General features: G+C 49.4%; 1 protein-coding gene and 1 long non-coding RNA gene across 2 annotated transcripts; both read right to left on the bottom strand.

The window, feature by feature from the left end:
• Window positions 1-61: 61 nt before the first annotated feature.
• On the bottom strand, window positions 62-1,075 carry LOC123652935. Its single transcript, XR_006742519.1, has 2 exons — window positions 875-1,075; window positions 62-842 (listed from the first exon to the last, which is right to left on the bottom strand). It is a non-coding gene; the product is annotated as an uncharacterized LOC123652935 (long non-coding RNA).
• Window positions 1,076-1,833: 758 nt separating this feature from the next.
• ALKBH5 (alkB homolog 5, RNA demethylase) lies at window positions 1,834-26,949 on the bottom strand. The gene is made up of 4 exons (XM_036451854.2): window positions 24,883-26,949; window positions 17,476-17,556; window positions 5,646-5,801; window positions 1,834-4,776 (listed from the first exon to the last, which is right to left on the bottom strand). Exons 1-4 carry the CDS (start codon window positions 25,650-25,652, stop codon window positions 4,602-4,604), a joined length of 1,182 nt encoding a protein of 393 aa, XP_036307747.1. The 5' UTR covers window positions 25,653-26,949; the 3' UTR covers window positions 1,834-4,601.
• Between the last annotated feature and the right edge of the window lie 263 nt (window positions 26,950-27,212).

The raw sequence follows: 27,212 nt of genomic DNA, 5'->3' as shown, positions 1-27,212 counted from the left end.
GGATGGGCTAATGTAACTCTTGAGTAGCCAGATTTAAAACAGTAACAGGAGACAGCTGAAATTAATTTAAATAGTATATTTTATTTAACCTGGTATGTCCAAAATACTATTTCAACATGTAATCAATATAAAGTAACTAAGGATATCTTTTACATTTTTTTTTTTTCATTACTAACTCTTCAAATTCTGGTGTTTATTTTACACTTAAAGCACATCTGAGTTCAAACTAGCCACATCTCAAGTGTTCCAACAGGCAAATTATCCAATGGCTGCCACAGTGGACAGCACAGGTCTAGACTGAAGAAACAGGTGGAATCTGGCTGGGCTGGTTCAGACGGCTGGAGGCTCATCCCAAACACCAAAAGGTGGCTGGTTTGGTTTCCAGTCAGGGAACATGCCCAGGTTTCGGGTTGGATACCCAGTTGGGGCCCATGCAGGAGGCAACCAATTGATGTTTCTCTCTCTCCTTTCCTCTAAAATCATTTTTAAAAAATTTTAATAGGTGGAAAAATATTAATGATGTAGTTTAAATTTAAAAGTAGTGCTAAAGCTGAGAAATTTTAATCCAATTAACAATTTGCTCAACGATGAGAAATCTGTATGTCGCGCATCAAATTTAATGACAATAAATTAACTGCTGCCTACCAGTGTGGCTCAGCTGGTGGCAGTGTCGTTCCATATACTGAAATGTTGAGAGTTTGATTACTAGTCAAGGCACATACCCAGGTTGTGGGTTTGATCCCAGTTGGGGCATGTAAAGGAGGCAACAAATCAATATTTCACTCTCACATTGATGTTTCTTTCTCCCTCTCTCCAAAACCAATAACAGCGTGTCTACACTGCTCTTGTACCAGATTCTCTTTTTAATCCTTACTGGATTAAAAAGAGAATCTGGTACAAGAGCAGTGTAGTAGGCTTAACAGTGGCCCCCCCAAAATATCAGGTCCTGCCCTAGCCGGCTTGGCTCAGTAGACAGAGCATCAGCCTGGGGACTGAAGGGCCCCCAGGTTGACTCTCGCCAAGGGCACATGCCTGGGTAGCGGGCTCCATCTCCAGTGGAGAGCATGCAGGAGGCAGCCAATCAATGATTCTCTCTCATCATTGACCTCTCTCTGTCTCTCTCTCTCTCTCTCTCTCCTCCCTTACTCTCTGAAATCAATAAAATTATCAGGTCCTAATAATCCCTGGAACTTGTACATGTTTTTATATTTTACATTTTTTTAACTGTGCAGATGTGATTGAAGATCTTTACATGGGAGATTATTTTTGGTTATCCAGCTGGGCCCTAAATCCAATCATACAAGTGTCCTAAGAAGATGGAGGCAAAGGGAGATTTGATAAACACAGAAGAGAAGTCCAGGAATTTCAATACCCATTAGAAGCTATTAGAGGTAAGGACTAGAGGCTCCAAAAGAAGCATGGTCCTGACAACACCCCAGTAATAGCAATTTTGGGTGTCTGGTCACCAGAACCATGAGAAAATAAATTTCTGTTGTTTTTGGTAATTTGTTACTACAGCCACAGAAAACTAATACAAGTAGATGGGATGGAACTCCATTTGCCATATTGTGATTGAATTAGTACCACAGGTAGGCTATAAATGTAAGAATTCAGGGGGGAAAATCAACAAAATCATTCTGTGAGAAACTGGTTACAGAGAATTTATGATAAAGAATATTGTATATTTTATTTGTACTTTATGTGCTATACATCTTTTATATCAGTACAATTTATAATAACATGTGTGTATATGACACATACCAGGTCTGTCCTGTATCCTCAACACCCAGCACAGAGCTTGGTACACAATAGGACACTCAAATATTTCTTGAATGAATGAATATGACTTTGGACCTCAGTTTCCCCCACCATACAACAGGGCTGGAGGAATGAGATGGGCTCCCCAGGTGGGCAGTACTGGTGCCAGATGTTGTTAAGAGTACCTACTGTGTACAAGACTGGGCTGGGGCAGACTGATGGACACAGCAGCTGGCCCAAACAGCTGTGCCCCAGAAAATGGCTGGGAACAGTCAGATTCAAGGAGTCAGGCATGGGATCTCACATTCCCTTAGGCCTCTGCAGGCTTGGGGACTGCTCAAGGGATTATCACAGTCCAAGAGATGGGGTGCCAAGTAGCCTCTGTACAGGCACAGAGAGTAGTAATGCCAAAGACACAGCAGGATCTGCTAAGGCGGGACCCTCTTTCTCTATGTTCTGTCCCTCAATACTGCAGGGCAAAGGGCCTCTTTCACCCAGGGACTGGGAAGAACCAGGGTCTGGCTTTGTCACAGCTACAGAAGAGAGCCCTCTCAGTTCCCAGCGTTCCATGTGAGGCCCCATTCCATGCTCCTCATCAGGGGCCCAGGCATAGAGGGTGGTGCGCACCTCTACATGTATATTTACATCACCCTGGCAAGTCACTCTCCCTCCAGCTCCAATGTCCCCTCTCCGGGAATCCAGGGCCCAGTCTGCAGCCAGTGGCTGACCCCTGTAGGCCAAACTAGCCAGATCTGTTACCTATTTGCAGGAATGACCCCTGGCTGAACAACTGTTCCATCTGGACTTCCCTCTGTTAAATGGGAAGTGGCTTACCAAGTTTCCACAGCAAGAATTTGGCCAAGCAGACTGGCTCTGGGCACTGGAAGCAAATGAAGGAGATTCTAGGCCAAAGCCCCTAACCAGAACCTGGGAGCCAGGTCTGAGATCTGGAGGTACTAAACCCTCCGGGCCCCAATCCCACTCCATCCCAAAATGTCTGCCTGTGTCCATATACCACAACTCTACTGGTATGAATTTTGAAAGCAAGGACCAGGATAGTTTTGCTCACTATTGGGGCCACAGTGTGGGATTGCCCAGAATATAAGAACTCAATAATTTGTTTAAAGAGCAAAACCACTTGTGTGTCTTCTACAAAGACCAGGCTCTCCCCACTGCTTTTGCTCATGCTATCCTTCCTTCACTAACACACATCCTCTCTGGTCTCCCCTAGGAAGAAGAGCTTCCAGAACTCGGCAGGGTAGATCTTGGCTCCTGGGAGTGGGAGAAAAATCAGAAGTCCAGTCCACCTTCAGCCCGCGGCCCTGTGTCAGTGATTGGTCGTCTCCTCTGGAGCCCTAGTGGACAATAAACTCTGCTCACTACCAACCCCCATTCAGAGTTTAGAGAGAAAATAAAGGGATGAAGGAAGCACCAAAGGCAAGCCCTCTTATGATAGCATCAGACACCTGTTTCAAAATATATTAGATTTGGTTTTTATTGTTGAGCACACATATCAGGGCAAAGTGCTGCACACGCAACTACAAATCATTGAGGGGGGAGAGGAGCTGTAAAAAAAAAAAAAAAATGCAACTGCCTTCGTTATGCAGCTCCAACTTGAGGATCCATGCTGGCAAAGGAGTTCTGGCCCTGAGAAGGGCTTCCTAATGGTGGCTGCCCCAGCTCTCTGCAGCCCCAGGCCTAGGACTCTATAAAACAAGGTCTTCCCCACGGTGGTGGCAACGTGGGGAATCTGCTCAGGCCTAGCAAGGAGACATTTCTAATAAATCTAGACCAGCAAAACCGCACAGCCCTCGAGAATCGGAGGAGTGGGAACTGCCAAAGACTATTTTTTCCCTTTTATTACTATTTTTTAAAAGCCCCTTCCCCAGCTCCCATGCCCCGAGGTGGAAGAGCCACTAACCCAGTCTGCAGACCTGGGCTCTGGCCTTGGATGTGTGCTGCAGGCAGGCACCTTTCTATGGGGGTGACATGGGGAGAAGGCCCAAACTGCCCAATGTAAAAGAAAGGAAAGGAAAAGGAAAAGAACAAGACCAAAGGAAAAAAAAAAAAATCTAAACAAAATTCCTGCTACACATAATAGTTTTCCATACCCCATTTAGAAGCAATTTCTAAAACTGTCCCAACATGGCCAGTCTAACTGTTCCGTACAATCACACGCATATGCCTGGAAGGAGCAACCCAGCAGAGGCGTGCTCTTGGCAAGAGGTCAGGACCGCTGCAGCCAGGAACCTGTAGGCAAAGCAGGCCAGTGGGCATGGAGGAAGCCCTGGGCTTGCCAATAGCTCTGGGGTGCAGGGCTGGCACTATTGAAGCCCCTGCTCAGTCATCTTGAATGTTTCTGCAGCAAGAGGAAGAGGGTGTTGTGTGACTTTCCAGAGCCTGGAGAGCAGGTGACAGGTAGAAGGACAGCAAGGCCCAGGAGACCTCAGCCCAGCTTAGACATTGGGGGGGGGGGGGGGGGGGGCGAGGAGGAACAACTTCATTCACAACACTGAGAAAATTTACATATAGAGCAAAACAAGAATTTTCTTAACCAAAACATTTTGCTTTTAAATAAAACCAGCCTGACACAGCCCCACTTGACGATGGTTGCCCCGTGTTCCTCTACTAGCCACTCCAGAGTGAGCTGTCAGCCTTTTCATCCAAGAGGAAAACCAAGACCAAATTCTGTTCTTTAGCCTCAATAGGCAATAAACCAAGGAAAAATAAAAGGGTCTAAACAAACAACAACAAAAACACACAGAAACAAAACCCCTCAAAACGCAACAAAAATGGGCGGCTATGTGAGGATTAACCAGAGTTCCCGAGAGGCTGCAGGGGCCTCAGTGCCTCCGCATCTTCACCTTTCGGGTGGGGCTGCCCGCGGCCTCTGAGCAGTCCTCCGACTCATAGGACTTGCGCCAGTAGTTCTCAGAGCTGAAGCTCCCCCTCCGCCGGTGTGTGGGCAGCAGCACTGAGCGTCGGTTCTCTTCCTTGTCCATCTCCAGGATCCTAGGCCTGCAAGGGTCAGGGTGGGAACGGTTACAAAGAGGCTGGCATGGCAGCAGGACCTCCCACCTCTGCACCTAGCTCTGACCCTCACTGGCAGGATGACTCACCCCCACTCTCCCAGAGGGCTATACTGGCAGAAGCAATGGCATTGTTGTTCCTGCCCACGAAGTGTCTCCTATTCGTTGAGACACTTCCTAAGTACCCTGTGTGGTCTGCACAGCTCTGAGTCTGGTGCACGAGGACACTGCCAAGGCTGCCGAATAGAAAAAGGCCTTCCCTATTATAGCCCAACACCCTGCACAGTCCTGCCATCTCTCTTTACTTCTCAACCTCCCATCTACTCCTCCTTTCTCTCTGCCCACTACACCCAATAGCCCCTGAAACCACCAAGTTCTTCCTGCCCCAGTGTTTCAGCCCATGAGTATCTCCTGCCTACAATGCCCTGCCCACGTCTTCCTCATCTGTCTGGTCTTAGCTTACACAGTACTTCCTCACGAACCGTCCCCACTCCCTCTGAAATGGGGCCCTGGCCCGCTAGCTTCTGAGTCCCAAGCTTTCCTCCTACCATTTAAGTATAAGCCACAAGAGCGCTTGTCTGGGTGGACTGGAAAAGGGCAATCACGGGCAGGCCATGAAGCATTCCCACTTGTCAGAGTCTTGGCCTAACCTCTTCTTTATGAGGATACAGGCAATCAGGGCTTAAGTGTGAATGGCACCAATGCCACCAGCCCAGGGGAGCTAGACATAAAGCTTGAGAAATGTGGGCCATGCCAAGCTCCTAGCCACCTATCCCAGACGCTTCTCTATCCATCTCACCCTGAAGGGAGGCCATGGGGCTGCTTTGCTAGCCTTATTAAGGGTCCTAAGCCAAGTACCTGTGAGCAGCGTCGGGGTCTGCCTTGCGGTGAGACCGCTTGGGTTTCAGAGCAGGGTCCCTGTTGTTCCCTGACAGGCGATCTGAAGCATAGCTGGGCGGTAACACAGAGCTGCTCAGGGACTTGGTCTCCAACCGGGGCGCGTCTAATCTAGTCCTGCAAAAGAAACAGGCATGGGGTCACCAGGGGGCCTCGGGTGGGGGTGTGGATCCCAGCAGACCAATTCTTTCTCCCAAGTGGGGAGGCCGGAAGCTCGGCTCTGTGCCTCAGTCTCTTGTAGTGCAACTAAGGCAGTGGTTGACAAACCTAGGCTCTCAAGCCACATGCGGCTCTTTGGCCCCTTGAGTGTTCTAACACCACTTCTTCCAAATAGACTCATCCAGGCTGAAAGCCGACTTCTGCAAATTGGCCACGAAGTTTCAATTGCACTGTACATGTGTGCCCGCACGTGGTATTTTGTGGAAGAGCCACATTCAAGGGGCCAAAGAGCCGCATGTGGCTCGCGAGCAACGGTTTGCTGACCACTGAACTAAGGTTTGGTCTGGATGACTTTCAAAGACACTTTTAAAATTCAGGCTTAGGATCAGGGAACAAGAATACTTTTGTATGGCCCTAGCCGGTTTGGCTCATTGGATAGAGCGTCGGCCTGGGGACTGAAGGGTCCCACGTTTGATTCCGGTCAAGGGCATGTACTTGGTTGCAGGCACATCCCCAGTAGGGGGTGTGCAAGAGGCAGCTGATCGATCCTTCTCTCTCATTGATGTTTCTGATTCTCTATCCCTCTCCCTTCCTTTCTGTAAGAAATCAAAAAAATTTTTTTAAGAATACTTCTGTAGGAAGACTTCCATGACAGAAATCAGCTGCCCCCAGGAAAAGATCCCAGGGCACTCTCTGAGCTGGATGAGGCAGCTTCGGGCCCAGAGGTGCTCTAGACATTTCCACCTGCCAGAGGACTGAGAGCCCTCTGGTGGGCACCAACATACTCCAGCAGACAACTTCATCCTTGCCTAAAATACCAAGGCAGGAAAGTTCTCCTGGCCAGGCCTAGGGAAGGGCTGGAGGGGAACAGAGGAAGAATTTCCCCCACTCTCACTCAGGGACTGCGGCAGAGCCAGGAGAGCCCAGGCCCAACTCCACATTCATGTACTTGGCTCTCACCCCACCACAGCCACCTGGCAGCTTCTGTTTATTCCAGGATACTGACCAGGCCAAGGGCTTTTGAAGGCAAAGTTCTCACCTAGCAATGGGTGTGGATTTCAAGGAATACAATGCCTACCTAGTAAAGAAAGAGGATGCAAGTAGAGTCAAGGAAGGGGGGTTGGAGAAGCTGGGCAGGGAGGTATCAGGGCAGTGATCTGAAGCCAGGCTAGGGAAACCTCAAAGAAGCCCAAGGCTCCTTGCACGGTACAGAGGAGGCTGGCAAGTCAGGCTGGTACAGCAAGGAGGAGGAGAGAGGCCTGGGGTGGGGAATAATTGGTGCATAGCTGGCAGAAGGCCCCGAAGGCAATTTCCCATAGGCTGCTTCACACAAAGCAGTAATTTGGTTCTGAGGAAAAAGGTGCTGTGATCAGGGCAAGACTCAAAGGACATCCTCACAAAATTACTGAGGGGAAGGAGGGCTGGGATCAGAGGCTGCCTTGCCCTAGCCTGCCTGGCACTCTTGGTAACAACTGCACCCAGTCTTTGCAGTTCCCCCTACCCCTACGGCTGGCCTGCTGTAAATAGAGAGGGAAACTGGGTCAGAAACGTAGGAAGTCACGTGTCCTGGAAGTCTTGGAGAAAGGGTTAAGCTTAGGTAAGACTCCAAGCCAGCCAGGCAAGAGTCACGGGGCTCCGAACCCGGGCAGGGGTCTTCTCCTAAGACGAGCAGGAGGCACCTTTTAGCTGGGAACACACGTGCTGACGCGCTCAGGCTCAGGAGAGTGGGCAGGAAGGCCACCTAACTGGTCCCTGCCCTTTGCTTTGGCTCACACAGGCAGAGGCCAGTGGCGCACAGCTCTTCCAGCCTCAGCCTCCCCTCTGGGCACTCCAGGCTCAGGGAAGGAGGACCTGATAGCAAGAGAAAATCCAGCCCTGATCATCATCCCTTTCTGGGCCTCAGTTTTCCCATCTGAGCAAAGAAGGAAATGTGACTGGCTCTAAGGCCACTTATTTTTTTATTTCTATTTATTTATTATTTTTAAAAATATATTTTATTGATTTTTTACAGAGAGGAAGGGAGAGAGATAGAGAGCCAGAAAGGTCGATGAGAGAGAAACATCAACCAGCCGCCTCCTGCACATACCGGGGGTGTGCCCGCAGCCAACGTACATGCCCTTGACGGGAATCGAACTCGGGACCTTTCAGTCCGCAGACGGACGCTCTACCACTGAGCCAAACCGGTTTCGGCTCTAAGGCCTCTTAGTTCTGAGGGTCTAGAAACCAAAGATATGCCCTAAGATTCTTCAGAGAAACACCAAGAAGAGGTAGTGCTGGGCAACACCCATATATGAAGGTGGGAATTACAATCACCTGAGCCCCAAATCCCTCTATCAGGCCAGACCTCATATCCTTATGCTGAGAGGTCCAGGCAGCAGAGATAAGACCAAACAAGACATTAACCATTAAGTTTGACTGCAAGGACGCCAAGAGTCTGAAGCCTCATGGAGGAACATCTGGCACCACTAAACTAAGTCCTACACAAGATGCCACAGGTGGCAGGGACCACACACTCAGGGCAGAAAAGCCCCTGATTCAGAAAGCCCTGGTAGGCAGGGCATAGTACCCTGGAGTTGTTTCCTTGGGTTAGTGACACATGGCAAGAGAGCAGCAAAGCCACCAAGAGCAGAGCCCAAACTACACACCTCAGGGGCCAGAAAACACAAGCACATCCTGCCATGCTGGCACAGGCCACATCCTGGTTTGGCCCCACCCTTAAGCTGCTAACTAGGTGAGCGGCCTGCCCGGGCACAGTAGTGGTGCCCCTCCCTAGGGTTCTAGGACTGCTGGAGAAGCTGGGAAGAAAGTTATGACCAGCTGATTCTGGAGAGACAGGACAGGGACCTGGACGGGCCCTGCTGTCTCTAGCTGCCTAAACGAGGAAAGGGTACTATTCTCCGCATTGACTGTTCTGTAGTTATCATGGGGCGGCCCTCAGAGGAGGGATGATCAGAAGTGGCTCTACCAGAAGTCCAGAATCATATACTTTGGGGACAATATAAGTGTTGGGGCTCCGAAGGGCTCCTGACCCATCGCCTGGGGCTGTTACAAGTACATCTCAGAAAAGCTGGAGAAGCTCCTGTCCCTCCACATTCAAAAGCCACAAAGCTGCAGGAAGCCAGGCCTGAGCCAGATCCCAAGCCAGAGTCCACCAGCAGCTTAACTTCAGACCAAACCCCTCTTCAAAGACCAGGGAGCAGGCAGGCCCTTCAAGGTTCAGTGTGCACAGCCACAGATTTGGAGTAAGACAGACCAGTTCTACCAGTAAGGTCTGGGCCCCTCAGGAGCAACAGGAGGAAGACCTGCATTATAGAACTGAGTCAACATCCCCTGGTCACAGCAAGGCACCACAGGCACATGAGGCGAGGGACGGGCCTTGGCACAGGGGAAGCAGAACAAAGGGCGGAGGACAGCATTAATGTAACACGTTGCCATGTGACTGAGGGGATGGGGAACTGACTCTCTTCTTTTATCACTCAGGGGATCCTCCAGAGAAGCTGCTAGATAATACTCACTGCAAAGGTGGGAAGCAATGCGAACTGGAGATCAAGCCACTTGCCTAAATCACACAGCTACAACCCTACGATGGCTTCCGAAGCCCAGGTGGGTTCGAATAGCTGCAGCAGAACAGGGCAGTGCAGACAGACCACCACCACAAGTCTGAGCTTCAGGCTCCGCTACCAACCACTCCCCCAACTTCCGGCTCACCCTCACCAAGCACCCTTCTGTGCTAGTAAGCCTGGCTGTCCCCATGGGAGGCAGGAAGCAATGTGCTGGAGCATATGTGAGTACCCCCTTGTCTACTGAGTGACCTAGGTCAGTGGTCGGCAAACTCACTAGTCAACAGAGCGAAACATCAACAATACAACGATTGAAATGTTTTTTGAGAGCCAAATTTTTTAAACTTAAACTTCTTCTAACGCCATTTCTTCAAGAGACTCGCCCAGGCCGTGGTACTTTGTGGAAGAGCCACACTCAAGGGGCCAAAGAGCTGCAGTTTGCCAACCACGGACTTGGGCCCCTAGGCCTTAGCTCCAGCACCTCTGAGTATGAAACCCCACAAAACCCAGATCTGCATCACTGTCTCTCCTACCACAGTGCCCAACCTCTCTAGGCATTCCACCTTCCCTCCAACCTCCCTAAACATCATGTACTTTCCATCGTGCTCCCCCACGAGGCAGTTCTGGGACAGTTACAGAAGTCTGCTCTAGCCAGAAGAGCCTAAACGGCACATGGGGGTTACTGCCCAAAGCAAGGGCACTCACTCCAAGCACACAGTCCTGGGCTTCCAATAGGTCTCTTCTCAAACACAGCCTGGAAGATACCCAGCCCCAAAGGGTATCTTTCCCAATCATTCAGCCTAGTTGTGGTAAGTGCTCAGGGATCCCACAGTTCAGGCCTGGTCAAGTCTGTCATCCTCTAGGAACTAGGTCAGACACCAGGCTTGCTTTCCCTCTCCTAGGCCACTGCACACTGCGCCCTCCTGGTGTCCCTTTCCTAACCGCTCCATGTACCTCTCTGCTCGTGCTGTACGCTGACTGGGCACAGCCTTACACTGACCCAGCAAGAGCAGAGGGGAGGCATGCTAAGGAAGGGGCTAGGAGAAGCACACACAGCATTCTTAAGTTTAACTATGCCCAGCACCACAACTGCTCCAATTTATAGGTGAGAACATAAGGCTCAGAGCCAGGCCAGGAACCCAAGTCAGTCACATCCCCTGGTGATCTCATCACCTCTTTATTCCTGGGCCAGTTGTGAACACAACAGGCTGGTCAGGCTGCCCAATGGGTAGGGTGTATACATGTGCACACACTCATTCGACCAGAGAAGAAAGGTGAGCTAACCTTTGGCACAGGAGACAAGAATTGTGAAGACAGAAGCTATGGCAGGGATCTCAGTGGGGATGATGTCTCAGACGTGGCCAAAAGCTCTCTACTCATCCCCATCCCTCAGGGGCAAAGCCGAGTGTGCCTTCCAATCTCACTTCAGCTCACCCACACACACAGCCCCACACTAGAGCTTTCAGGGAGCGTCTCCCCTGATCCTGAGATCCCTTGATCTAAATGACCAAATAACCTCCTCCAGACAATTTCTGCCATGCAAATACATCCCTTACGCCTCTGCTCACATGCTTCAGCAGCTCCCAGCACCCTCCAGATTTCTCTGCACAGCACTAAGTCTTTTCTGACTCTTAGATTGTATCAATTGCTCCAACCCATCTCTACTCTGTGTTCCAGAATGGACTTCCTCAGAGTCCCGAGATTTCAAGCCTCTGTAAAGAGCATCTCTTCTGTCTTTGCCCCTAAGCCTCTTCTGTGCTTGTGTGAAGCCCACTCATCCTCTGACCACCTTCATGTAGAAGTCTCTGGAAAGCCTTCCTAGGCCAGTCCCTGGTGAAGTGCTAAATGCCTGTCCTTCCCCAAAGGAAAGGGAATGAGACCACGTTCCTGGTACTAGCACAGAGCCTAACTCATACCAGCCTTGGTTAACACTTGGCAAATGATACACCAGCTGCTGCTTCCAGCTTCAGCCTACTCCGAGGTGAGCACCATTTGACCAGGAAGTGTATTCACACTGCCCTAAGCCACTTTATGTAGTGAGCTATCCTATGAAGAATAAAGTCTTGTATACAAACACCCGGGGATTCCTGAAGACTAATGGATTGGATGCGCTGGCCACCAACTAAAGTCCATGAGAGCCCAGAGCTCTCTCCTGATGATCAAGTGTTGATCCAAGGCCTCCTTCCCCGATATCACCCCTCAACTACAGAGGTCCTCTAAACTTCCTGCCTTTGAACTTATTACTTCTGCCTAACAAGCAGTGTCTAGCACAGGAGCCAGATCACTAAGGCCCCTCCTCCCCCTTTTTTAAAATTTTGAGAATATGTTTATTAAAGCTAGGAACAGTGAAATGAGGAAGGGCTTAGGACAGAAGCAACAGGAGAGCCTGGGCAGGGCTACACTGGCCTCTAAAGGTGTTACAGGAAAGAAGTGCACATGAGGGGCTGCTCTGGTTCCTGGGAAGTCAGGGAAAAGGGCCTTGGGGACAGGTTCAGGAGATACATCCGAGAGGGAAGAAAGGTGTGCGTATGCTGAGCCTTTCTTAAACACCCTCCCCAAACCTACCAAGCTAGATATAATTTTTTTTTTAAACATCACCTGGGGATATGTTTTTATTGAATTTTTTTAGAACTAGAGAAAGGGACAGGGAGAAAAACATCGATGGGTTGTCTCCTGTACATGCCCTGGGATTGAACCTGCAATCTAGATATGTGCCCTAACTAGGAATCGAACCCGTTCCCAACAACCAAGCCACCTGGCTGGTGCTGGATATAAATACCTGCTCCCCCCAGGCCTCAGGGAACACACTCTGTCTTCTAAAATAGTGCTCATTCAACTTGTGCTGCACTGGCATGCAAAATGCCTACCTATCACGTACCAAGCACCAAGTTGCCTTGGGTGCTTTGTGCAGGGTAGATGCTTAATGTTTCCAAGTCAGGAATTCCTGGTCAGAGATCATTCCAAACTTGCTAGATCACCTGAGGCAGTTCACTTCCTACCTGAGCCCTTTTCCAGAGTTCACACTCTACTCTGAGAATGTGCAGGCAGTGCTCTACCCGTGCCTAGCACCTAGTAGGTGAATGCGTGGCATGGAGCAGCTTGCAAGGTCCTTCAGAAGACTGCACACCAGAGAATCATGGAAAGAAATGGGACACCACTACCACCTGCCCTGCTGAATTGCTATACCCCAGAATTTAGGAGCCCCTTCATTCTCTAAGGAGTAATTTAAAACTTTAACTAGGCCTTCAAGAAGGTTAAGTCCAGCTTCTCGCCTGGGGTACCAATGACTGACGAAGAAGCATGTTAGGCAGCTTGCCCTGAATGGACTGAGACACAGAGACATTCAGGGAAACTGGGGGATGCTGAGGAGCTGACCAGCCTGCAATCTACTCTCTGTAGAGCAGCCCCCTTGTCACTTAAAATACTCATCTATTAGCTCTTTACTTGCATAGCAGAAGCAAGAAAGCCCTTCTGTATGTGAGATTGTTTCTTAAAATCATAGCATACACCCCAGTGACACACTAGGGCAGGAGCAGGGCATGTGTGGGGTGTGCCACTGTGCCATCCACAAAGGGACCACAAGACCCAGCACCAAGAGAGCCAGGTTCTAGGCCTCACTCAGCCATTTACTGGTAGTACCCCCAAACATATAATACTAGTATTATAAAGCCAAGCTACAGCCCAAAGATTCCACTACTACGGAAGCTCTCAGGTCACCCCAACGTCCCAGTCCTTCCTGTGAGAAATGATGGCACCATGTGCATGATGACTCAGCATCACCCATATTCAAAGGAGCTGCATTTTGTTGAGCTAGAAAGCACTTGGCAAACACCCCTCTATTTCCTCCCCATAAAGCACTAAGAAAGACCATCCCAGCTGACTGACCTGAGCCAGTGACAGAGGCTCAGGCCTTTGCTCAGCAACCTGTGTAATCTTTTTCTGAACTTGAGGGAAGACAGACTGGCTATACCCCTCTGCCTGTGAGTAGGGCCAGCTCAATGCCCAAATTCTACTCATTTAAACGTGACTTCACAGAAGACATCAAATTAACCAGGTGCCTCACTACGGCCATACCTCTGATGTCTGGGAAGTGCCTGGGCCTGGATGCTCCCCTTTTCATCTTGTCACCAGCTGTCCTTTTCCAAGACAAGTCCCTACAGCTACTCTGGAGCTGCTCCTCCTCAGCCTGAACTCTTTTCCTCTGAGCCAGGCCTCATGCTGAACCCCAGATGGATAAGGCTCTCCCTGTCCCTACAGAAAGCAGATGTGGAAATTCACAATGCTAAGTGTACTGGCTGTGACAATTTAAGCAGGAAGGGGGTATAATAAGAGGATTACAGGTGTGTATATAATGCTCCCTGAATGTCAAAACCACAATATCTGAGCCTTGAAGGATGGTTAGGTTAACCAATGTGCAGTGTGTGAATGTGGGTCACTGGGAGGGTAGAAGCTGAGCGTGTTAGATGGAAAAGCATTCCCAACAGAGATCACACTGTTGCAAGAGCCCAGGACAGAAGTCCAAGGTCCATACTAGGAAATGCAGGCACTGTAACGGAAATGAGGAGTAGAAGAGATTAAGCTGCCTGGATGGATAGGCAGAGACTAACAAGGATTCTGGATTTTATTCTATCAACAGAGATGCCTGTGCCTCAGCTGCCTAGGGAAGCTGGGGAGCACTTTCCCACTCTTCAGCCCTCTCACACCAAAAGCTCTGTGTGTCTGCCCTCCAGCCTAGTACATGGCTGGCTCTTGGGACCACTCAAGTCACCTATAAATAGCCATTATCTAAGGTCAGACCACTGTCAGGGGCCCAGTTGGCTAAAGAGCTTCTTGGAGGAACTAGTAAGAGTATAGACACCTAGCTCTACCAAGAAGCATCTAACTTAGCCAGCCAGGTATGGGAGCCACCACCAAGAAGGAAACAGCCTAGCCTGTGTGGCTCAGTTGTTGGATATCGACCTATGAATCAGGGTTTGATTTCCCGTCAGGGAACATGCCCAGGTTGTGGGCTCTATCCCCTATGTGGGCTGTGCAGGAGGAAGCCAATCAATGATTCTCTCTCATCATTGATGTTTCTTTCCCTCTCCCTTCCTCTCTGAAATCAATAAAAATATTTTTTAAAAACCGGAAAAATAAATTTACCAAAAAAAGGAATCAGCTGTTACTCTGGAATCAGCTGATACACCTCCAGTGAAGATTTCCAAGATAACCTATTGTGAGAAGCTTGGAGGAAACACTTGTAAAGTTGCTGCTCTGTTTCTGTATCACCCTAGGAGTTCCTCTGTAGTTTGTTTTGGGCAGACCACTTGTCCCTGACTGCACTTGAAGTTGTCAAGTACAGACTGAGAAGAAATGACTAGAGAGAGGCTAGAAAGGACCTAATACTTGGATTCCGTCACTTCCAGATTCTGGGTTTTGGCCTGTGCTGGGAATCACAGGATAAGAAAGTAAAAAGGCAAATAAAAACCTTTCTTCTGATGAATTCTGGGAACATTCTTTGGCTAGAGCAGAGAGGCTGCCAGCTGCCAAGCTGACCCATGTCTGGAGCTCCCAAATATGTCTCGTACTCTGCCTTCACTATAGTTTTTTTTTATTTTAAATATATATTTTATTGATTTTTTTACAGAGAAGAAGGGAGAGGGATAGAATTAGAAACATCAATGAGAGAGAAGCATCTATCAGCTGCCTCTTGCACACCCCCAACCAGGGATGTGCCCGCAACCAAGGTACATGCCCTTGACCAGAATCGAACCTGGGACCTTCCAGTCTGCAGGCCGATGCTCTATCCACTGAGCCAAACCGGTTCCAGCTCACCATAGTTCTAAATCATCTCCATTCTACATATGATAAAAGACTCACAGTTTTGACTTGATGAAGTGGCAGAACCACACCAAAGAGACTTCACCAGATTATTCTGAAGTTCCAGGCCCAAAGGACCAAGATACCAGTTATTGACTGAAGTTAAAAAAAAAAATGGCAAGTCAGAAATAAGGACTTAAAGGTAAAACCTAGAACAAGCTGAGCATAAAATACCCATGAATCCATAACAATAAGTAAATGATTGAATAAAGACATAAAAGTAGGGGAGAAGAAACAATTCCTGTTCAGAATTCCAAATACTTTGTGGGGCTACTCCCCCTTACAGAGGAGGAGCTAACTCCCCACTAAGTGTATGCTACACACAGTGACTTCCCTCCTAAGGAGACAGTATGGACAGAGAAAAATAGTATAAATTTAGCATGCAGAAATCTGATTACCACCACCATATCAAGCTCAATATCAAGATCCTGTGCCCTAGACACAACACAGAGGAGAGTGGTGCTTTATTCTTCTGTAGTCTTCCTCTCCAAAACCTGTAACCTGTCTAGCCATGAGAAAAACATGAGACAAATCCCAATTGAAAGACATATAAAACACCTGACCATCAATGTTATCAGAAGGCAAATCTGAGAAACAGTCACAGACAAGAAATCTAAGGTGATATGACAACTAAATATAATGTGGAATAGTAGAACAAAAAAGTCCATTAGGAAAAAACTAAGGAAATCTGAATAAAATATGTACTTGAGTTGAAAATCCTGGATCTATATTAATTTTTCCATAGTAATACAAATACCACATTGACATGTTAACAATAGGGGGGCATGGGGTGCTTGGTACATGGGACCTCTTGGTACTATTTCTACAATTTTCTGTAAATCTAAAACTGTTCTAAAAAATAGTTTATTAAAAAAATTTTAAAAGCCCTGGCCCTGATTTCTAGGTGATTAGAGCATTGGCCCACGTACCGAAGAGTCATGGGTTCGGTTCCCAGTCAAGGGCCTGTACCTGGGTTGCAGGTCTAGTCCCTGACTCTGGTTGGGGCTCATGTGGGAGATAACCAATTGATGTTTCTCTCTCACACTGATGTTTCTCTCCCTCCCCTGACTTCTTTCTACTCTCTAAAAATCAACAGAAAAAAATAGTCACGGGAGGATTGACAACAAAAAAGATGGCAAGCTTTAAGGACATCCTGCTCCAGCTTGGGACTAAGCACTAGTCCTGCTCTGCTCTGCTCTGATGTCTTAACTGATCCTGGGCAATTACCTTGCCTCTCAGGACTTGGGTCAGCCCATTCATCCCATGAGCAGAAAGAACTGCAGGTCAGGCTAGTTTTGGCAGTGTTGGCCAGTACACCCCTGACTCCCTGGCCAGAGAAGAGGAACAGCCAGGCCTAAGCTATGCACCTGCTGAACACTGTAGCCTAACCTCCCACCTTCGTTTCCTTTCCTCACTCTCTGCTCCCTCCCAAAGTGAAAACACAGGCATTTTAAAAGCAAGCTGCTAAGGCACAGTCTAAAAATAATCAACAGAAACACATGACAAATCAGAACCAAGGAAGCGGGGAAAAGAGGAGGTTATGGAAATGTGTTTCCCAAATCTTGTCTTAAGACTGTTCCAATAAACACTGAGAGCATGGGCTTTTGCTCAGTCCTAACTAAGCTCCCTAGAAACAGCTACAGAACTTAATTTTCTGATGAAGAAGAGATACAACATTATCCTCACAGAATTCAATTAAAAACAAACAAACAGACCTGCCCTGGCCAGGTAGCTTGGTTGGAGCATCGTCCTGATAAGCCAAGGTTAATTGCAAGGCAGGGCACATATAAGAACCAACCAATGAATGTATAAATAAATGGAAAAACAAGTCAATGTTTCTCTCTCTCTCTAAAAACCTATAATGTAAAAGTGTAATAAGCTAATTAGACAGGACCACTCTTCAGACGAAGATGAAGCAGAAGCTGGGGCTTCTAGGAAGCCTGGGTCCCAGGTGCCAGAGGAAAGCAGTGCCGGCAGCTGGGGAGGGGGGACAGGAGGGAGGAAAAGGAAGGCCTATTCTTGCAGGAATTTTGTGCACCGGGCCTCTAGTCAATAAATCAAAATAAAACACAGGAAAAACCCCAGACCTTACAGCCTTTTCCTTCTCTCAGGTTTTCTGCTGCCATGCCAGATAAAAGGAGACCAGTTCTAAGGCAACCCAAACCTAGATCTTTAGACAGGCAAGCCTGCAGGTGCCAGACCAGGGCACTTACTTCCTGAGGATGATGACTGCTCTTCGCTCCTTGATGTCCTGAGGCCGTATGCAGTGAGTGATTTCATCAGCAGCATATCCACTGAAAATAAACACAGAGCATGTGAGCATGGAGAGTAATCAGACAACCAAAGGAGAAAAAATATGGCCCAGGTCTTATTGCAGCTGTGTGCCTCATTATTTGAGAGGTAATTAACACTTCTGTCCTAAAACCATGCAAGGAAAACCTGAGATGAGGCAAAGGAGAGCCTTAAGGCAGAAGCCAAAGCAGGAATCCCCCTGTACAAGCGAGGAGCCTTTCTTTTAAAGGGCTACCGAAAAGATATACCTTCGTCACTTTGGAGACAGTTGGAGTGACTCAGGCCAGACCTTGGTGACAAAACAAAAGTATCTCCTCCTCTTCTCCCTGTCCCTCACCCTTTGGCTGCAGAGGAATCCAAGTTAAACGCTGACAGCACTGACTGCAATGTTCACAAAGAGAATCTGTCTACTTGAAAAATAAAAGCTTTAAAAAAACCTCCATTTGGGGGAATCCAAAATCTTGAAGACAGCTGTGACACTCAAATACCTGTTTTCATCAAGACACATGATTTTTTAAACTGCTCACCAACCAATAAATGTAGATGATTGTCCTTTTCACCGCTAATATCTTTCCTATTGATACTCTGGAAGCAAACTCGGCTTCTCAAGCCCCATCACATGCCCTCATTGAGAGCGCGGCCCCACTCCCACTGATTAAACATTTGACACAAACCAGAGGGTCTGGACCACCCTGGGGCAAGCCAGAACCTGAGGTAGGTTCCTTACCAAGAAGACTGATCCAGGCTCCCCATGCAGGGATCTGCCAGCAGCAGAGGCCTTCTGGGCCCTATTTCCAGGGCTAGGAGCTTTAGGTCCCCTCCTACGTTCTTACCACTCCACACTGGGGAAGTGCAGATCTGGGCTGCAAGACAGTCCCATGTAAACACAGGCCTTCTTCAGAGAGCTAAAACCGATTCCCCAAAGGTTCTCAAGGCACATTCTATGACCTAAATCTGCAGTACTGGCTACAGGCAACCTTCCCTAGTGTTAACAAGTGTTATCAATCTGTTTGCCTTTACTGCAGGCACTACACCAAGGGCCTTGACTTCCCATCTCCAACAAGGAGCCACTCCCTTAACATAGTTCTGGAGAAAATCCAGATGTTTGCCAAGTCCTGACTGTCCCCATGCCCAAAGGGCTCTAGAATGTAAAACAAACCACAGGGCCCAGGTCTCAGAACTAGTGAGGAGGAAGGACTACAGGAGCCTACAGAAATGACCCCTCCTGAAAAACTCATTAGCACTGGTCTCTGGAACTTCCTGGCAGTTGTGACAGTGTATGTACTAAGCCCTCCTCAGAGTATCAGGCTTCGCTGGGAGCGGGAGGCTCAAAGTCCTGACCAAGGGACATTCTTCTGGCCAACCTTCAGCAGAAAGTGTCCAGCAGAGACCAAGAGGGTTATTTACTACTAGGGAACCTACCTGCCATAAGAGAACCTGTTTGCAAGGCCTGGTCTGCCAACTGGAAACTTAATATGCCTGGGTCCAGCTTTACCCTTGGCATAAAGAAAAGTTCCAGTGCTGCCTGCTCTTTTGTTCTCATAGAGGAGAGAAAAGAAGAAATACCTCATGCTGGCCAGCCTGCCTGGGATGAGCCCCCGCAAGCAGCAGTGAGCAGTATGCTACAAGCATCAAGACTCAGAGACGCCGAAACCGGTTTGGCTCAGCGGTAGAGCATCGGTCTGCGGACTGAAAGGTTCCAGGTTCAATTCCGGTCAAGGGCATGTGCATTGGTTGCGGGCACGTCCCCAGTAGGGGTGTGCAAGAGGCAGCTGGTCGATGTTTCTCTCTCATCGACGTTTCTAGCTCTCTAACTCTCTCCCTTCCTCTCTGTAAAAAATCAATAAAATATATATAAAAAAAAAAACTAAAAAAAAAACTCAGCCTGGATCTGTCACCCACTAGCTTTGTGCCTTAGAGTGACCCCTCAACTCACCAGGGCTGGGTCCCCCTCACTGCCCACCCACACTTCTCTACTACTACATGTAGCCGTATGAAAAATATCTTCCCTACAAGACAAAGCTTTGCAAAGTTCTTACTCATCTCTGCATACAGTGGACACAATGACAAGTGTGTTGAGCTCAACTGTTTTACTGCTTTGAAGCCTACTTCTGTGTCTGCAAAACAGCAAGTCACTCTTCATAGGATCAGGTGCAGAATAAATGAGAAATCTGAAAAACTCAATGAAAAGGGACTGTACACTTCTCCTCTAGGGGACAGTCTTGGAGACTGAGTCGTTAAGGCACATTTCCAAAACGGCCACGATTCTCCTTCTACTCTGTGCCCAGCCTGGTACAGGATAAAACCAGAGACGGAGGGACTGGCCAAGATATTGGCCTTGTGACAGCCTCCCTCTGGCTGTTGATACCTGCTTTGGGCATCATCCAATGATCTTTGCATGGCTGAGAAGCTTAGGTTTTGAGTGGGTAACAGGTCAGCCACCTGGGCAAACCTCCAAGAAGACACACTTCCTAATTTGTAGGAAAGCTTCCTACAAAGAAGGTCAATCTTCTCTGAGTTCCAATTCTGTATACACCAAGGTACAGATGGAGTAGCTGAGCAGAGAAGGCAACTCATCTCCATAGGCACTTTACCAAACTTCAAACATTCTATCGTGTGAAAGAGAGTCAATCTTCACAACAGCCCTAAGGCATTAACAGCCCTGTCTGGCAGAGGAAAAACTAAGGCCCAGACAGGTTAAGTAACTTGCTCAAGGTCAAATAGCTAAGGCGGTAACACTGGAACTATAATCAAACTCCTGGTTTCAGTGTGCTACACTGGTTTTTGCTTTTTTATTTTGGATAGGAGAGTAGGTAATAAGGGCTAGGAAGAAAAGCCCGTCTACGTTTCCTGGTGACAAGATCCGGTCTTCACTAGCCTCAGCAATACCTTAGCAACAACTGTACACAACTGCCCAGCTGAAAATGCCCATCCAACCCTGCAATTTTTATGGCCTACTTATTTTCTGCTTGCTCTGAGATTAAGCTCTGGCACAAATTAACTCCACAGCTTGATTAAGACCACAGCTTGGCCAAAACTGGTTTGGCTCAGTGGATAGAGCATCAGCCTGTGGACTGAAAGGTCCCACGTTTGATTCCGGTCAAGGGCATGTACCTTGGTTGCGGGCACATCCCCAGTAGAGTGTGTGCAAGAGGCAGCTGATTGATGATTCTCTCTCATCGATGTTTCTAACTCTATATGGCTCTCTCTTCCTCTCTGTAAAAAATTAATAAAATATATTTAAAAAAAAAAAAAAGACCACAACTTACCTACTAGCTTCCTTTCCTTCGCTGCCCTCTGCCTTCTTGTCAGGCCTGGCAGAGCCAATATCAGCCAACTCCCCTGGCCCAGAGTGCCTCCTGAGAATGCACCGCCCTGACTTCATCCTGAGGCCCCTTCCCCTCCATGAATCAAAGATTCCACACAAGAGATGTGGCCCAGACCTATATGCCCTACTTTCCCAACTATTTTAAGCCAGAAACCTAAATTTTGCTTTCAACCCGCTGAACAAGATCAGCCCTTAGCCCAGAACTGGCAGGGGTGCCTACTCCACCCCATCCATTATCGAAGTTACAGGCTGAGCTCACTTCTTCCTATACCATGGCAGGGTGATACAGTCATTTCCAGACAGATGGCTAAGGCCTGCGTCTCTGGGCACAAGGCCACCACAACCATTGACCATGTAGTAATGATTGAAAGTAGCAGCAAGTAAGCAATTAGGCTGAGGTAATCATTCTAATTAATCCAACTGAAATATGTTTTAATCTGCCCATTCACACTACAAGGAATAAAAGAATGTGGTATGGAGAGGAAGTGAAATATATTATTTTCCTAGAGAACAGCATTAAGAGAGTCCACTCAAGCCCAACGTGGGAAGGTAAGGGGAAAAACAACTGCTAACTGGGTTTGGAACAAAGTCTGAAGTTATTCCAGAAGGGTCTGTGAGGCCTTGCTCTATGTCCACGGTTGGACAACGATGAGTTAATTTGTGCCACACACTAATATCCATGCTGACATCTCTCTCTCTCTCTCTCTCTCTCTCTCTAAAAGCCTAAGGGGCTATCCGACCAGTAGCTATGATGTACAATGACCACCAGGGGGCAGATGCTCAATGCAGGAGCTGCCTAGCTGTGGTGACTTGGCAGCTGAGGTTCTCGGGTGACGCACCCTGGAACCAGAGAGGAGGGAGGCCGATTCCAGGGTGTGTCACCCAAGAACCGCCCTCTGGTAATCCAGGACCCCTCGGGGAATGTTAGAGTGTGGGTTTCCGCCTGATCCCCATAGGCCAGGCTGAGGGCCCCACCACAGGCCTCTGGTTAAATATAAAAGTGTATTCCTACCATATTGCCTTGGACAGGTACAGACATTGCCACCAGTAACTGAAGTCTGAGTCAGATGAGGATTACTACAAACCTTCCCCATCTACAGAGAACCACTCTTCATCAGCCGTTCCCTTCTAATGGCAGCCTGACAACTCAACTCTGGGCTGGGATCCATACTACCGTGTTTCCCCGAAAATAATATATCCTCCGAAAATAAGACCTAGCGCATGGAAAGATAAGACATCCCCTAAAAATAAGACATAGCGCAAATTAGGGAGAAAAAATTAATATAAGACACTGTCTTATTTTCGGGGAAACAGGGTAGGAAGTGAAAGAAAGCTTCACCTTTTTACCAACTTGGGAAGAACCAAGCAGGATTTGAAGAGAACCACAAGCAGGCAGGTGTTCACCCACCTGCACACCAAGTAAGCTGAGAATGCTAAGTGGGCAGGTGCTATAAGATTTAAATAAGTGGGGGTGTTCAGAACCCTAGAGCAATGGTCTCCAGTGAGGATGATTTTGTCCCACAAGGGACATTTGGCAACATCAGGAGACATTTTTTACTGTCATAGGTGATAGTGGCATCTAGTGGATAGAGGCCCGGGATGCTGCTGAACATTCTACAATACACAGGACAGCCCAAGCACAACAAAGAATTAGCCCACCCCAAATGTCAACAGTACTGCTATTTACCAAGGCATGCCTCACCAGAATCTACTTCAGGTCCAGGTGAAGGTGAAAGCTAATAATAGACTTCATCTGCCTCAAGTCAGCACCTACCCATGCCCCTTACCTAAAAGAGTTTGCTTAGCTAACTCCTAGTGACCCTTCAAGTTTTCCTCCCCCAAACTCCAACACTCCACAGAGTAGGTTAAGATGTCCTTCCCCTTCAGTGCACTCCTGCAGTTACCTCCTTGGGTTGTACCCATCTGCAGTCTCTACCGGGCTGTGAATTCTATGAAGGGAAGAGGCATGTTTTATCAAATCCGTAGCCGCTTCTCCAAAGAGAGAGCAGGGACTCATTAAATGGCTGTGCACAAAAGCAAGCACCCATTTAAGGGCCAGGCCCTGTATCACCCACAAAGTCACCACACTTAAATTCTATCAGACTTTGGAAGCTGGCATCACTCCTACTTTACAAATGAGGCAGCAAGCTCAGAGACCGCCCACGAGATCCCACAGGAGAGCTGGATTCAAAGCCTGGGGCAGCACTTTCCAGGACATGGCTGAGCCTCCTACACTAACTCCACAGCCAGGGGAGGGACTTGGGAAGTCCCTCCCCTGGCTTTAGGACTTTACTATTTTGAAGAAACGATGAAGATAATTTTCCTGATGATGCAATCCCATTGTCAATCACTAACTGACCAGCATTGAAAAATTTTTTTAATCTTTCAATTATAGTTTACTTTCAGTATTATTTTGAATCTGGTTTCAGGTGTACAACATAGCTGTCAGACAATCATATACTTTACAAAGTGTTCCCAGTCCTGCATTTTCAGAACCTGAAACTTCTGTTCTTCAATAAAGAGGAATGCATGTGCATAGGGGTGGGGGGCTTCTCTGTCACAAACTGCTCCTTGTTACCTCAATACACAACCAAATACTGTTAGACCTTCTGATGGCAACCCCTGTGACTATGTGGAAAATTGATATCCCATTAAGAGACCAAATGGCCCTTGTATTAAGTCCTCTCAGATCTAATACCATTCAATGAAGTTAGACACCACGCTGTCTTCCACAGCATGTCACTTGGGAGGGTGTGCCCTGTAATCCCATCCTAAAGGGCTCTGCTAAGACACCAATCTGGGAACGCCATGTATAGGTCCGAGAAGCCAGAAGCCCAATTGACAAAGGAGCAACTGATACATAAGGAAGCCAAAGTACTGCTTCTACTGCCACTAACTTCTCCAAATTTCCCACCAGGAGGCCTCCAGAATCACAAGGCTCTGCTGCCATCCCAGGTATGGAATCAGCCTCAGCTGTTCAACTCAAATTAGATGACCTACTCATGATATTAAGAGGGCTCCACCGACCCTGCTTCTCCCCATGACTGTGGGCTACAGCACTGACTGCACTTCAGAGGTTAAACTGCTCACAACAAAACCAGTGTGTCCTGATGCTGTACTAGAATTTGGTGGTCAACCCAATCTCTCTGAACAGCTGGAGTCTAGACCTCCTAGGAGGTTTGGGGATTACTGAAATACATTGCTAGTTTACTTGTTTCAAGGCTGAAGGAGGCAGCTTCCAGATCATGTTCTGCTTCTTATAAACAGCAAAGGTATTCCAGCAGGCAATCTCCTGTGGGGGCCAGGGCACTGACTAATTCTCAGCAGAATCTGGGGCCTAAAATAGGCCAAGGACCTAAGTTCTGCTGCTGACATAACTACAAGACCAAATTCCTGGTAGAAACCCGCTTTATTTTGTTTCATTAATTCCTGATAACAGGTAACAGGTCTACTGCAGCCAACAGGGACTGAATTTTAAGTGTGGCCTCACACTATTCCTGACCCACCCACAACTCTGTTCAATTAATTCCAAGGAAGTCATTCCCACTATTGGGAATGGAGAATGTGTATCAATTAAATATGCTCCGGGACCTTCTCCTGTATTTTCTGTTAAGAAATTCATGAACAGTTTATTTTCTCTGTTAAGAAAACCACGAATGGCACAGTTGGGAAGATTTTGAGTTCAACTCATTTTTTAAAAAACACACACACTTGAAAACGGAGGCCCAGAATAAAAAAACTTGCTAAAATCACAAAGGAAAAGAGATTGCTAGTATCTTAGCCTTCTGGAAAGATGCCTATAGATTAATTCTCAAGTCAGTCCGTGATCACGTCACACCTACCCTCCGGACACAGAATTCTAGATAGTTCCCAGACCCGTCCCTACTTTCTTCCTGCAAGTATTAAAGACAGGAGTAAAGTGCGGGCTCCTATTGGCTGCTGCCCCTGGGCCAGGGTAGGCAGCTACAGCAGCAGGCCGCCCTCCTCCCAGGTGGGTTACCTGAGCACAGTCACGCTCCCCCTGCGCACAGGCAAGGAAAGCACAGGTTCCGACACTCGGATGGGCTTGAACTGGAACTTGCAGCCGAAGCAGAGCGCGGAGTCGCTAAAGAAGGACACAGACACGATCGGGCGCTCGAAGATGTGGATGGGGTCCACGTGGGACACGATGCAGCCCCCCGGCTGGTAGTCGTTGATGACGGCGCTGTTAACGAAGCCCTCGGGGATGACGCGGTGCTCTACCAGCTTCTGGATCACCAGTTGGTGGACCCACTCAGGGATCTCGTCCACGTCGCCCGGCGGGTAGAGGCGCTCCTGGCCCGGCCCGCGCTTCTGCAGCTGGGCGCCATACGTGTAGCCCTCGCCGAAGAAGTACTTGTTGCGCAGCGGCGCCCGGTCCACTGTGTGCTCGTTGTACAGGCCCTTCTCGGCGCGGGACACCACCTCGTCGATGCGGGCCTCGATCTTGGCGCACTCGTCCTGGCTGAAGAGGCGCATCTGGCGGATGCCGCTCTTCACCTTGCGCGCCTCCTCCTCCTTCTGCAGCTGCTGCTCCTCGTAGTCGCTGCGTTCGGGGTCCGAGTCTTCCTGGTATTTGCGTTTGGCCCCGGACGGCGGGTAAGGCTCGGCGGCGGCGGCAGCGGCAGCGGCGGCGGCCACGGCGGCGGCAGCAGCCGCCGCTGCCTCCCGACTGCCCGCCTTATAGTTGTCCCGGGACGTCATGGACTTAAGCTTTTCACGCAGGTCCGTGTAACCGCTGGCGGCCGCCATGGCCCCGCGACGCTGCTCTAGGGTCCTTCGGGGCGGCCGGGCATGGCTCTCGAAGGACGCGGCCCGGGGACCCCGGAGGGCAGGGTCTCCTCAGCGCCAGGTCCCCATACGAAGACCCGGCTGCGAGAGTTGAGGGCCAGGCGCTGGGTCGAACCTCAGGGGCGGCGAGTCATGCAGCGGTGGGCTACGAAGCTTCCTCCTCCTCCACCTTCTCCACGTCCCGGGGGGCAGGGGCGCCAGCAGCGCCTCATGCCGCGGAGAGCGGCTGCGGAGAATCGGCTCGACTCCCGGCTGGACCCTCAGACGCCCGGCCCAGCCCGCACTTTAAAGCGCTCCTCACGACGTCACGCGCCGCTCGCCCGACGTCCGCCAGCGCCGCTCCTCAACAAGCTCTCCAATGCGCACGCGCAGTGCCGCAGGCCACCGCGGCTCCGCGCGCAGCGGGCTTGCGCGAGCTCGCGGGCCGGGTCAGCAGAGGTGCAGGCGCAAGCGCAGACGGGGAACCGCCGGCCGGCCGCCACCCCTCCCCCACGCTAGGACGCCGAGGGAGCACTCTCCAAGAACACCGAAGGGCTCCCTCCACAGGGGTGTGCTCACACTGCCAACGCTATCGCTGTGCTGCGTCACGGCATCGTTCGACTGTCCGAAAAACGCCTCAGCCCCCAGCGCGCAATCACCGGGAAATCGCCAACAACCTAGGTTGTCGGGTTACCGTCCCTTTTGGTTCTTTCACTTCTTTCATGGGCCCCCCCCCACCCCCAAGCCACGCGCCGGGCGGACCCAGAGCGGAGCTTCCGGAAGTTGGTTGGTAATCCTGCTTGTCAATCAGGCAGTCGCCTTGGCTACTGTATCCGTCAATTAGTGGCTGGGAGGGCTATGAGGACCCCTCAAAAATGAATGGGTGTCTTAGTAGGTGCCTGAATGAGGACCCTACCAGAAGAAAAAGCCCTCAGACGCTAAAGGAAACTTCTGAACTGCCCGGCTAAGAGCACCGACTCCCATCTCTGACCCGAACCACGATGTTCGCAGAATCTGGACGCATTGGCGGGGCACCTCACTGCCCCTCTCTCCCTCACTGCCACCGCTGCCTCCCGCAGCGGACGTTCCCCGAGTCACGTACGTGTGGCTTCGGTGCGTGCGCAGCCGCGGGACGCTCCGGGATTGGCTCAGCTTTTCCTGGGCGCTGAAGGCGGGTGTGAGGGCGGCTCTTCCGGGGACGACACAAGAAACCTCTGAGGACGGGAAGGCTCGCGGAGAAGGCAAACTTTACTACTAGAGAGATTAAAAAGTTTTGAAGCACTGTGGTCTGGCCGGGCTCCGCGTGCGCAGGGGCGTGGCGACTGGGCGTGCGCCGGGGCGTGCCCACGGTGGCGGCTGCTGCTCTCCCTCCCGGATCAGTTCGTCCGCTGGGCTCGGCGCTCAGGGCCCCTGTCCGTGACCCCTGAGCCCAGCCTCCCCCTGACGCTGCCAGGTCTGCAGACACCCTTGCGTTGGCCTGTACGCAAGCGGTTTCAAGGCTCGGTTCACGTCCTCTTAGTGCACATGTGTCAAACACAAGGC

The sequence above is a fragment of the Pipistrellus kuhlii genome, unplaced genomic scaffold (assembly GCF_014108245.1).
Source record: "Pipistrellus kuhlii isolate mPipKuh1 unplaced genomic scaffold, mPipKuh1.p scaffold_m20_p_23, whole genome shotgun sequence".
Lineage (NCBI taxonomy): Eukaryota > Metazoa > Chordata > Mammalia > Chiroptera > Vespertilionidae > Pipistrellus > Pipistrellus kuhlii.
Note: the sequence above shows the minus strand (reverse complement) of the source record. Positions and strands in the feature narration are given on the sequence as shown.